Below are 13,002 nucleotides of genomic sequence, written 5' to 3'. Positions count from 1 at the left end.
TCTTTTACTCTACATCCACATCCTGCAGCACTGGTCAGCTGGGTGGCTGCAGAACCGTTAAAAAAATGTCTGCTGTATAACAACAGGTTCACTGAGGACTGGGTGGAAATGAAACCGGGCAGACCGGACCGACTCGCTGCACAAACGTATGGTTCTGATTCTGGTCGGGTTGAGACAGGAGAGGCTGGTACCTGTCCTCCTCCAGCTCCTCTACACATGTACATGTAAACTTCAGCTTGTTGATACAACAACATTACACACCTGTGGAGCTAAATAAAGAAATACTCAGTCTGCTGTTGCTTCAAAGGTCATAGTATCACTGTCTTCTATTTTTAACCATTTTACCATAGAAATTAATAGATTTCCATCATTTTTAATTATTTTTTATTCATGGCTAACCTTTACCAGGTGATTGACAGCGCTAAGACCCGCCTTCTGGCTCTGATTTTATTTTAGATGCAAAATATATATATTTTTGTGCAGTTTTGTCTTAATTACTTGTCTGAGTGTCTTGTTCTTTCAGCAAATAGTCTGTAAACTCCAATTAATGATTAATCAACTATTAAATTAGTTGGCGATTATTTGAATAATCAATTAATCACGATTAATTCTATTAATCATTGCAGGTATAACTGCAAGCTTCAAATAAACACATAATACTCTTGGAAGACTGCAGTCAATGCCTCTCCATTATCCTGTTTTTTCTTTTAAACCCCCATTAGTGGACTGTCCTTTCAGTCGTAATCAATAAGAGTGAATTAGCATCAGTCTGGTTTTGAAGACGAGAAGCACAGGATGACAAACTAAACCTGCAGGATTTATGAGGCAGGAGTCGCCTCGTCCATCACCAACGGCTCGTCTGCCTCCTTCTCTTTGACCATTCAGCTCAAATTGTTTCAAAGAAAACTCCTTCACACCTGCAGGTAGGAAATACCGTTAATGTTGAGGTCATTTCTGTTAGCTTTATTTTGTTTGCCGCGTTGATCGTTTGGCATAAAGTCTGTCCCCATTCCTGAGGTTCAGTGGGAGTTCACAGAACACAGCGTCAACTTCCAGAAATAAACCGTTTGCTCATGCGTGGGTGAGATGAAATAGTTTGGCTCTGGAACCAGTGACAAGAGTTTTTTGGCTCAACCCGCCCATCTTCCCATCTCTGGGAGGCTTACAGACATAAGCAGCGTTTATCGGGGTGTGTGGAGAAAAATCCGGTCACATTTTCTCTCAATTTAGTTTTTTCCTCCAAACTGTACAACAAAAAAATCACTTTTTGTAGTGATGAAAATGTTTTCAACACTGTTCTAAAAACAGACATAGGGTTGTTAATTCAGAGGGCAGAACATGAGCATTAATTTCTCAGAATAAAACACAAAGTACATTAGACAGTTGAAAGATACATAAGTGTTTCACCACAACCATTTTACTAAATGGGCTGTGGAGTAAAATGCAGTAAATGTTCTCCTCTTCTGTGTTTTTCAGTGTCAATTTTACTCTCTTCAATGTGTTGGCTGTGTCCTTTCCAAGCTAAATATGAATTACAAGACTCAGAAATGCTGGTTTAGACAGCTCAGCAACTGATTTTTAATTTAGAGATGCACCTAAACTTTAAATTTATGGCAAATAACTAACATTGTACACTTTACATGCACTGAACCTGGGTTAGGAACCACAGCGACCCGTCAAAAGCTAAAATCCACAAACTGTTCTTATACGTCTTAAAATGCTTAGAATTGCCCATTTTAATAGTTTGAACAAAAAACAACCACAAAATATTACCAAATTTTGGTAAGATTAACATTTTTTTTTATTTATTTAGTCTTTAAGGAAAATGTAAGCCCTTTATGTTATGGAAAGATGTTCGTTCCTCCTGATACAAGAGAAAACTCAGGTTTGTAAGGAAATCGCCGCTTATCAATTAACCGTTAGTCAATCAACTTCAGATAAACTCACAAATTGATAGCTAGCATCCCTAATTCTGACCATAAATGGCAAAAAAAGAAAAGAAAACTCACACTTATAATTTTAATAAATTGTATATTATTGCATGAAAATTGTTCTCCAGTCAAGGTCAAGATAATCCCACCATTAGTGAATCTATAAATCCAGATTATAACACTGCAAAATCCCAAAGATAAGATTACCAAGTCATTGTTTTTCTAAATTCAGTGTTTGGTGGAAAATTTAGCTAATTTATGTTGTGAAAAGATGGTTGTTCCTTTTCATACTCAGGTTTTTAGGAAAATGGCTGTTTATTAAAGGGTCATTAGTCGATGAATCAACTTTAGATTAACTCATTAACGGATATCTTGTCTAAGTTTTTTTGTACTATTTTTTTCAAATAAATGTCCAAATGTTGGTTGCAACAGCTCACATGGTGTCCGTGTATGAAGGATGTGAGATGAACTTCAGCTCCAAATGGAAACCAGTCCTCCCCGCTGTTCATCTTTTTCCTTCCCCACCCATCTCTTCCATACCGCTGTGGACTCGGGAGACCTTCCCTCCACTGTGGGTGGAATCAGTTTCCTTTCCACTGAACGCACCCCCACCTTCTTACTCTGGAAAAAACTCCTGTTTTACTCAACTCAAGACTGGGCCCACATTCCTAGACAGTATCCCCAACACTGGAACAATTGAGCGCCTCAGGCAGGAATGCGGACTTCCAGGCCAGGTTTTCATCAGGCTCAGTTTAGGCAGGGAGCGCAGCAGAACTTCACTCGCTGATATGAGTCATTATACAACACAAGCCTTCCTGAGAACTTAGTCATCGTGGAGAGAAATGGATTTTGTTCCACATTAGCAGACGTAGGGGAAAAGCTCGGAGCATTCGGAATAAATGCAGCTTTGATCTGGGATCAGTTCCTGGATTTTTAGCCAAAGGAATTTGACATATTTGGCGTTTTTGAACGTACCGAGTGGAAAACCGTTGAGACGCGTCTGGACTACAAAAAGGTGAAACTACATGCTTGTCACGGCTGAAGAAATCGGTAAAACTGAGCCCATTTTAAATAAATGAATAAATAATTGAGGGAAATGTGGCCAAAAGATAAATCTCAGATTTTTAAAAAATTTGATAAATTATTTATTTTCTCACCGTTTTCTAAAAAACAAATAAGAGGAAATATTTTCTAAAACTGGATTTTATTTCAATCATTCCTCTTGAAAGTTGTACAACAAGATTATTAGGGCAAGAATACAAGATTTTTTGTTAAATTACAAGAATACAGTTATAAAATTAGCAGTAAAACGATTAATTTTACCAGAAGAACATCCTAAACAAGAAAAATGTGTTGAGAGAAAAAAGCTTTGAAAATAAATTGTTTATTTTTCGTGTTGAAGTTCTCATAAAGTTACTACTTCATCCTTCTAATATTATAACTTTCTTCTCACATTATTTAAACTCTGTCATATTGCTTTATTCTCATATTACTATGACTGTATTCTTGTATTCTTGACTATTTTTGTAAAGGAAATAAAAATCTTAGCCTGACTTATATTCTGTCCTGAATTCAATGTCCAAATAAATAGAAGCTGTAGAAAACACTTCTAAAACAAGATGGCCGCCCTGGGCATACTGACATCACTCTGGAAAATGGACACATTAGTAGGGAAAAAAATGCAGATTTCCAAAATTTAAATCTTTAAAAACCAAAATGTCAATGAACTGATAAAATTGATTTATGGCATATTAAAATGTTCGACATATTTATTTTTGTGTTGGAGATCTCATAAAATTCCTATTTTATTCTCCTAATATTCTGATTTTATTCTGGTAGTATTTAAACTTTATTCTCACAATCAAACATGAAAAAGCATCGTAGCCTGGGCCTAATATTCAGTCAGAGTTCAAATAAATAGAAGCTATAAAACACAAGGTTGTCAAACAAGATGGCCGCCCTGAGCGTGTTGAAATCGCTCTGAACTACGGTCGAACGGTATGGCTGAAAAACCTGTTTCATATCAGTTGATATCAATAATTATTAATTATTGATTAGTTTTTTCATTGAAAATATCTGACATTTTACCAAACTGGTGGTGAGACCTTTCCTGCTTTAGCCATAGCTTTCACTCCACACCGTTGTTTTATTTTTTGTTTTTAAGCAGTTGTGAGTCAAAGAGATGAAACCTAAAACTGCTGCTGCACAAGTTGTTGCTAGGTAACCACAGAGTGAGCGAGTTGCTACGTAACCAAAGAGTGAGTGAGTTGCTAGGTAACTAAAGACCGAGTGAGTGAGTTAGTTGTGAGTGAGTTAGCCTCTCCTGTCAGCTAAGCTAACCTAGCTTAGCTGACAGGAGAGGTTGAGCAACTAAAGTCTTTCCTCCCTCTACCAGAGTAAAAACTCCCAGAATGCTGTGCGGTTCCAGATTGGAGCTCAGTGAATACTCCATCTATTGAATATGTATCAGATGCATGATCTATTGCAATAAATATTGATTTATTGTCCAGTCCTACTCTGAACGACTGAAACCCAACAAGAACACTGGTGAAAAAAAAGAAAAAATATCCTGATTTTCCTAAATTTTAATGTTCATAATACAAAAATTTTGATTAATCGATAATCAAATAATTAATCTATAATTAAGTACGATTACTCAATATTGATTAAAATCGATTAATTGTTCAATCCTGATTAATAATAATAATCCTAAACTGTATCTTAGGGAGTTCTGGCTCGGTCTGTTCAGCTGCGTGTACTTTTCAACTCTTCGAGGTCCGGTTTCCAGCACAAACAGCTGTGCAGGCCGAGTCAGCGCCGCAGCACTTTAAAATGATGTTAGTCATTCAGAACAGCAGGCCCACTGTCCTGCCCAGACCCCACCCTCACACTGCATCCTGAGTGGGAATCTTCCAGAGAAAACTCTGACGGCTATTTTAAGTCTCCTCCAATATCCTTCCTTTTAAGACTAACCCTTTACTCAAATACGCTATAAAAAGATCGATAACGCACAAAAAATAGGACAGAGCTGTGATATGGTAATCAGAATCTGCCAAAAACTTAGAAACAATTTATATGGAGTGATCTGAGCTTTAATTGTTTTAGTTTTGGGTTTCAAATTTAAGATGCAAATAACAATTATTTTAGTAATCAATCATTCTGATGATTAATCGTATAAAAAATTACCACATTCTGTAGATTTTTCATTTAACCACTTAAGCGTATTTTATGCAACACTAGAAATACATAAAAATGCAAATAAACAAATATTAGATATTAAACAAATACCTAAAATAAAATATCTAATCAATTATTCGGACGATTAATCAGATTTTTTAAAATTGACATTCTGCTGATTATTTCATACACTTAAGATTTTTGATACAATATTAGAAATAGTAAATAGTCTTTTTAGAGTTTGTATGCTCCAGTTAGCGATTAATCGATTACTAAAAATTACTTGGTACAATTAAGTAATCATGTCAGAGTCATGATTTATTGTGTTTTGCTTTCTTTCCCTCCCTTGTTACTTTTGGATTTCTGGGATTTTCTTGGACTTTACATTGTCTTTTAGCAAGAAATTCATAAATGAGAGATGAAACGATTAATCATTTCAAGTAATTTAGTAATCGATTAATCGTTTACTGGCATATGCAAACTCAAAAAAGGGCTAATCTGTTGGTCTAAATATGTCATTCCTTCACTAATTAGCCTTTTTGGGGGGTTTGCCAGTGAATGATTAATTGATTACTAAATTACTTGACATGAATAATCATTTCAGTCCTAATTTACACATTTCGTGTTAAAAGAAAGTCTAAAGTCCAAGGAAATCCCAGAAATCCAAAATTAGAGAGGGTTGGGGGAAGCAAAACCCAATAAATCATGACTCTGACATGATTACCTAATCATGTCATGTAATTTAGTAATCGATTAATCATTAGCTGAGTATACAAACTCTAAAAAATGCTAATTCCTGAAAGAATAACACATTCAGAGCAGCAATTAAGCCCAAAGTGTACAAAAACACAAACGTTTTGCATTTTAAATGTGAATTTACACATTTCTTGTTAAAAGAAAGTCTAAAGTCCAAGGAAATCCCAGCAATCCAAAAATAACATGGGAGGAAAAAAAGCAAAACGCAATAAATCACAACTGTGGAAGTCTGTGTGTGAGGCGGTGATCCCCGTTTTACTCAGGCTGCGTCTCAAGGAGCACACAAAGTCGCATCGCTCGCTGCCAAAACAAAGCTGCCTCTGAGACGCACAGAGAAGTAGGTCACAGAGGATTCCTTTCATTTGTACAACACTTTCCGAAGAGTTTTCCACTCGCAGCCCGAAACGTCCCACAGGGAAGTTAACCCTGAGGCGGCCGGAGCGTCTCTGCTCCGATCTGCAAATCAAACCATGACGGGCTTTCTGCTCGTCAGCTGGTTTTTAACACATGAAGCATATCTGAAACAACCTTTATCTGAAGAAAGCTGCAACACGTTTTCCTGATCTGCAGCATTATGAAAGAAATGATATCCCAGAAACAAAGCAAAGTGGTATATCAGCCTTGCCCCAGCCCTTAAACACTCAAACAAGCTACCACAACATACCAGAGAGATCACGTAACTACACAACCTTCTCCGTCCCCCTTCTACTCGGCAGCATGTGTTTTCACGTCGACTCTGCAGCTCCACTGATTCAAATCTTACTGAGCTGAATCAGCGAAGGGAAAAGGCAACCGCAAGTTGACACAAGTGAAAGGGAAAACAGCGAGGCGAGGCCCAAAATTCACTCCGGAGGTACAGAAAGTTACAGTTGTTCCACAGGAATGCGCCTCTTTTCCAACCAGATGAGTCTCCCCGTCTTCCCTCTGCTCTGTGTAGCTTTACCACTTCCAGGGTTTTTAGTGCTGCTGCAGGACACCGGCAGCTGATAGATGCTCACAGCAAAATAAAGAGTCAAACGGACATTTTCCACGACTTCCATTTGGATTCTTTAAGCCGTCTTTCACTCCAACTAGCTAGCCATCATAAAATTCATATTTTATGTGTCTTTATGCTTCTATTTGGGTCTCAACTGCTTCTAAAAATGGCCCAAGCACTTAAAAAACCATCCAGCTGTTGTTTTGGCAGTAAGTTAATGGTTTTTTGGTGGCTGGAAAATGAGCTCCAGATTATGTCACATTCCACAGGCAACGCCGTTACCTAGCAACCCCAGCTAAGGCGAGCCCATTACCTAGCAACCCAAACAGAACTCCAACATGTTTGGTCAGCTGGTTTTACCGCTTTTATGTGTGTTTTGCTGTTAACTTATCATCCAGAAACCACTTGCTTCACACTTGTTGGTTGCACAGGAGGCTCCACTTCTGCTTTTCACAGATTTACAATAAATAGGATGAGCAACGAGCACAAGCTGCCAGTAGGTCGACAGAGAACTGTACTGTCTGCAATCAAAGTGAATGGGTGGTTTTTTTAAAGCTCCATCCTGATGCAATTTAGATCAGTGCCTAAAAATCTACAGTGCTGCTTTTACAAACATTTGCTTTCTTGTTGATGAAATACACAAACAAAAAAAGCCCAAAAATTTCTAACAATGCACTTTGAATTTTTTTTTGAAGTTGTTAATTTTTATTTCGTAAGGGAATACCGTACTTTCTGGACTACAAGTCACTTTTTTCACAGTTTGGCTGGTCCTGTGACTTGTAATCCAGGAAATCCAGCATTTTGTTGAGGTTTCCTACTCAGTCTTAAAATCTGTAAGTAACTACCAACATTATGATTTTCAACTAAGAGAGCACTGATTGCAATTTTCTGGCCGAATCAGAGTTTGACCAATAATAAATGTAATTAAATTGAATTAGCCATTTCTCCTCCATACAAAATTCACAGCAGAATGTTTCGTATAATTTTCTCTAACTGTAAGAAAAATGCATTAACTCCACTCAGCTGCAAGCGAAGGTGGCGCTGCTCAGCGGAGCTGCTACTCGTCTTTTGTTTTGTAAACAGAAATGAGCTGAACTGTCTGAGGCTGAGTGGAGTATGTACATAGTTACAGTTTACACACATTGCACAACTGTTAGCTCTCCCCCTGCAGCACAGTCACGTTTTATCTAAGACTGTGAGAGTTTTTCTTTTGTTTACCGAGTCGCTCTGTGAACCTGCACCGACCCCGTTATTTCTTACCAACCTGCATGAGTAAAATAAGTTCTAGTAAGCTCGTATTATAGCCGTTACATAATAATAATAATCATAATTGATGACTGTATGAGGTTTTTATGATGTAAAGCACTTTTTTTACTTCCTTGTTGATTAAATGTGCTATGCAGATAAACGGAAACATGACAAAAATAATAATATATAAACGGTAAAAAACATAGATAAGATTATATTTAGGTCTGTCACAATAAGCAATAAATCAATTAATCGCATCATAAATTGAATCATTTTTCTCTTTCTACCAAAAACTGGATGATATAAGTTTCAGTTTGGTGTTTTGGTCTCAATTAGCCTTTTTTAAGGTTAATTTTGTTTTACAGAGACTTCATAATTAATTTTATTTGTCGTTTTGTTTATTTATTTTGTATATTTAAAATATCTTCCAGTTCTAGTGTTAAATGGTTTTAGAATTTAAAGTTTATTGATCTTTGAGAATGTGTTTATGTATTATGTCATTATTACCATTATGTCACTCAGATAAGATATCAAAACAACAATATTATCGTGTATCGCAATAAATTCTGAGACAATTTACTGTGCAGGAAAATGTGTTCCCGTGACAGCGTTAATCGTAGTAGCTGCTACAAAAGCCTAAAATATCTTTATTTAAAGTCAAAGTATGACTTTAACATGTCTTACATTTAAATGATCACAATAATATGGCTCCCTTCAGTGTCTAATGGTCGCACCAGTCCCGTTTAGTTTAGTCTTCTTTGTTTGTCTAGGAAGTCCAGTTCGGTTGGTTAGGTGTGAATGCTAATCAAACTCTGGTTCGCCAAAAACCTTGGACTCGGTACAGTGGAAGTGAACTCTGGTGCGGTTAGAATGTATATGAGAATACCAAGCGGACCGGAAACTGCTCCAAAATTATGAAGCAGACTGCAACACAGGGCATTCTGGGTAAATACAACCACATTAAACACGCTAAGCTAGTGCTAGCAGGAGAAATGGCTCATAGACTTTTGTCAAAGACAAAAGAGAAATCCTACAGCCACTAAAACCTGACACCGCCCTATTTCTGCTTACATTTTGTGAAGACGGAAGTTGGTCTCTGTGTCTTCTTCAGAGGTTTTTCTGTAATTTACTCTAGTGGTTCTTGTTGCAGCGCCCCCTCAGGTGAGAAGGGGAACAGGTTGGGTTTAATTTGTTTAGGAAACCCAGCAACTGAAAATGCAACAAATGCTGCAATTTTGGTCCTCAATCAAACCGAGTCCACTGGACTATCAGGTGTGAACTATCAGCCTTTGATAACTTATTTACACCGGTTGGGATTTATTTATTATTTATATAATATTGGGTAGCAGGAAATTCAACTTTAACACTAAAGTGAATTAGTGTTATGTTTTTTTTATTGACTAATTTCCAAAATAAAGAAACACCAGTTCTTAGCATTTCATTCAGGTTTTATTTCAGACTCTTCCTGACCTACAATGGGCACCAGACGAACCAGTGGTTGAGTAATATCAGGTGGTTTCCCTGCTGCGCTTTGATCTCTGACAGTATAAACAGTTTTATTTTTCCAGGGGTCTCCGGGGAAAACGCCATGCCGTCAGCTTTGATGTTTGGTTTTATCAAGCAATAACACAGAGCAGAGAGAGGAGTGTGACCCGACAGGAGCGGCTCACCGGATCTGATAACCCGTCCATGCGCCGCTACAGGTGCCGCTACATCCCAGCAGCGCTGCACTCTATTTTTCATGAGCCCAGTTGGTTGCCAGGGTTTCTGTTACCATGGCCGTGCTGCAGTGTGATGCAACAGAAACCGAGGCAGAACCCCCTCCTTACCGCTTCCCCTGTTGCTTTGGCCCAAAACCAGGTCAGGAAGAGCTACAAGACTGTAAAACGGCCAATTCTGCAACAGCTTCTCACCACTTCACGTCCGGTGAGATGATCCAAACGCTATCAGCACATCTTCATGTGATAAAACCCGTAAATTAGGTTAAAAAGCAGCAGAAAACAGCAAAAATGGTAAAAGTCTGCAGATTTAACTCAGACAGAAATGAATATAGACATACTGAGAAAGAAATGCAAACTTTTAGTTGTCAATCGATTGTTTTGACAATTAAAAAAAATTGCATATTGTGCAAATTTTCTCAGTTAAGCTGTTTTATACAATATTAGAACAACATTAAAAGATGCAAATTAAAAACAGTTTTAAAAACAAGAAAATAAACATTTTGTTGCCTAAAATACAACAACAGCATTCGCTTAGCGAATATTTGGTCATTAGATTAGTCATTGCTCCAGCAAACACCCACAGATAGACTCTGCAGGAAGAAATAATCTCTCTGAAACGTCTAATAATTTCCCCTGGGACTCATTTCTACATTTACAATCATTAACAGCACAAACTTCACTAATTTCACGTGACAGAGGAACATAAAGCTGGGTTTGTTTCTGGAGGAGTGGCAACCAAGAAACAGTTTGTTGACAGAACTCCAAAGAAGAAAAGTAACACCGCACATCACTCTTAGCACACCAACCCCAAAGGTGGTGGCAGCATCATGCTGTGGGGATGATTCTCTAAACCAGGAGCAGAGAAGCTGACTGCACTCGATTGGAAGTTAAATCACTGCAAAAACACAAAATCTTACCAAGTATCTTAGTAAACTTAAAATAAGACAAAACTAACTTACATTGAGATTGGAGCTTGTTTTAAGTAAAAGATTCCTTAATATTGATGAAAAAGTATTAGCTCCACTGGCAGATTATTTCATTTATAAAATTGGAAAATGTTTTGTTACAACTGAAATAATCTGTCAGTGGAAGCAGAACATTTTTAATCAGTATTAATAAATGATTAATAATTAAAGAAGTGCTTAAATCTTGCTGAAAAGTTACATGTAAATTAGTTTAGTCTTATTTCAAGTGTTCTGAGATATTTGCACTAGAAATAAGACAAAAATGTTTGGTTAGATTTTGTGTTTTTGCAGTTTAATTAATAACCTGTAGTGTGATAACTGATATTGATGCACAACCAGAACCAACATTTGTTGATGCTGTGACAAATGTGGGTCATGAAAATATTGTAGTGAAAATAAATTAAAGCAGAAGCGTGAATTTGAGTGTACTCTTCCTTTTTTGTGTCATACACTGCAAAACCACAAAAGATTACCAAGTACTTCTCGTCTAATTTCTAGTACAAATATTAGTAGACTTGAAATAAGTCAAAATGATCTTAAAATAACTTTTTAGCAAGATACAGGAGCTTCTTTCACAGTGTAATTCATTAATACTGATTTTAAGAAACTACTAGATTCATTGGCAGATTGTTTCCTTTATAATCTGGTTTATAAGGGAAATAATCTGCCAACAAACATTTATCTTTTCTTAAATATTGAGGAATTATTTACTAAATAAGCTCTTATCTCTTGCTGAAAAGTTACTTGTAAGTTAGTTTTGTCTTATTTCAACCTTACTTACTTGCAGTAGAAACTTGATAATGTTTTGTGTTTTTGTCTTTTAATCTGAGAAGAAGCCGTCCTACCTGGATTATTGGCCTCTCCCTCCAGGACCTGCAGCTCTGTGCATTCAGCCAAGGAGTGCTCCAGGCACACCTGCAGGAATCGGGCCTGGGTCCGGCTCACCCTCTTCAGCAGCGACACCAGAGCCACGGTCTGCTCGCACTCGTTCCATCCCTTAAACCAGCTGGCCAGCACGCCCACCTGATCCCGAAACATCATGGTCTGCCGGGCGGGACGGACGAGGCGCTGCCGGATGCGGTGGGACGTCCCAGATGGCGGATAAATCCCTTCTGGAGGGGCTTCCACACCACCTTCGATTCCTGATAATCTCCTTTGCTGAGCGAGTGAGAGACAGGAGGAGAGGAGAGGCGGATCTGGCTCTAAGCAGGCATGGGGTGATCAGATCTGCTTCTGGCGGCACGGTGGATCTCAGATGGGATTGATCGGTGTCAAGTCAGCTCTTTTCCAGCTCTAGCTGTGTTGCAGCAGCTTCAGTCTGTGGCATTTTCCTTCAGGGAATCCCCTGTCAGGCCTGCAGGCGGACGTCAGGCATTAGAAGAGAAGCATGTTCAACAGGGAAACTGCAACTTCGTACTTCCTGAGGCATGTCATTTACACAAGCACAAAACAACAGCTGTTCAAATTTCACATTTTTGTACTTCCATTGGGTCTCGGCTGCTTCTAAAAACCATTTTTTTGTTTTTTTGGTGTCAGGAAAACTAGCCGTTTCAAAAACCTCCAGATTGTTGAGCAACATTCCATGAGCACTGTGCCGTTACCTAGCAACCCCAGCGAAACTCCAGCCTGTTGCCTAGCAACCCCAGAAGAACTCTAGCCCTGTTACCTAGCAACCCCAGCGGAACTCCAGCATGTATCCACATTTTTGTACTTGCATTTGGGTCACAACTACTTCTAAACAGAAATTCAAATTCAATTTAACAATACTCCATTGATCCCAAAATGAAATTAAATAAAACTACGTGGTTAAATAGTGATTCTTGAGAATAGGGACAAAACAGGTCATATGGATAAAGCACAAAATTTAAATAAAATATACACAAAATATATTTTTTTCAAATATCTGACTCAACTAACCTGGGTCATGTGAGCACAACAATGTATATTTTCCAGGTATTTGCTGAATATTTTTTTATTTTAAACATTGTAGTTGGTGGATGATGCCTGTAAAAGCCCTTGTCCAGGAGCAGAACTCAACACATTATAATAGTTTAAAATAATTAAAGAAATACTAAAATTATATATTGTGACAATTAGGTATAAGTAGTCATATAAGTAATTACAGAGGTATCAATAAATTGAATTAAAAATAATTTTTAGATATTTTCCAACTCCATTTAAATTTGTCCCTAGTTTTTGTCAACACCGTCAGAAATCAAAAGAATGTA

General features: G+C 37.7%; 1 protein-coding gene across 1 annotated transcript in view; it reads right to left on the bottom strand.

Moving 5' to 3' along the window:
• samd4a (sterile alpha motif domain containing 4A) overlaps positions 1–13,002 on the bottom strand; it is a 55,521-nt gene that overhangs the window by 38,954 nt on the left and 3,565 nt on the right. Inside the window, exon 2 of the mRNA XM_015013874.2 lies at positions 11,620–12,128. Within this exon, the coding sequence (XP_014869360.2) occupies positions 11,620–11,815 (196 nt within the window). The 5' untranslated portion in view covers positions 11,816–12,128. The remainder of the gene's footprint in view (positions 1–11,619; positions 12,129–13,002) is intronic.

Source organism: Poecilia mexicana, unplaced genomic scaffold (assembly GCF_051168715.1).
Source record: "Poecilia mexicana isolate PSO_F unplaced genomic scaffold, ASM5116871v1 scaffold_3, whole genome shotgun sequence".
In the NCBI taxonomy this organism is placed as follows: domain Eukaryota; kingdom Metazoa; phylum Chordata; class Actinopteri; order Cyprinodontiformes; family Poeciliidae; genus Poecilia; species Poecilia mexicana.
The sequence above is the reverse complement of the archived record's forward strand: the minus strand, read 5'-3'. Positions and strand labels throughout refer to the sequence as shown.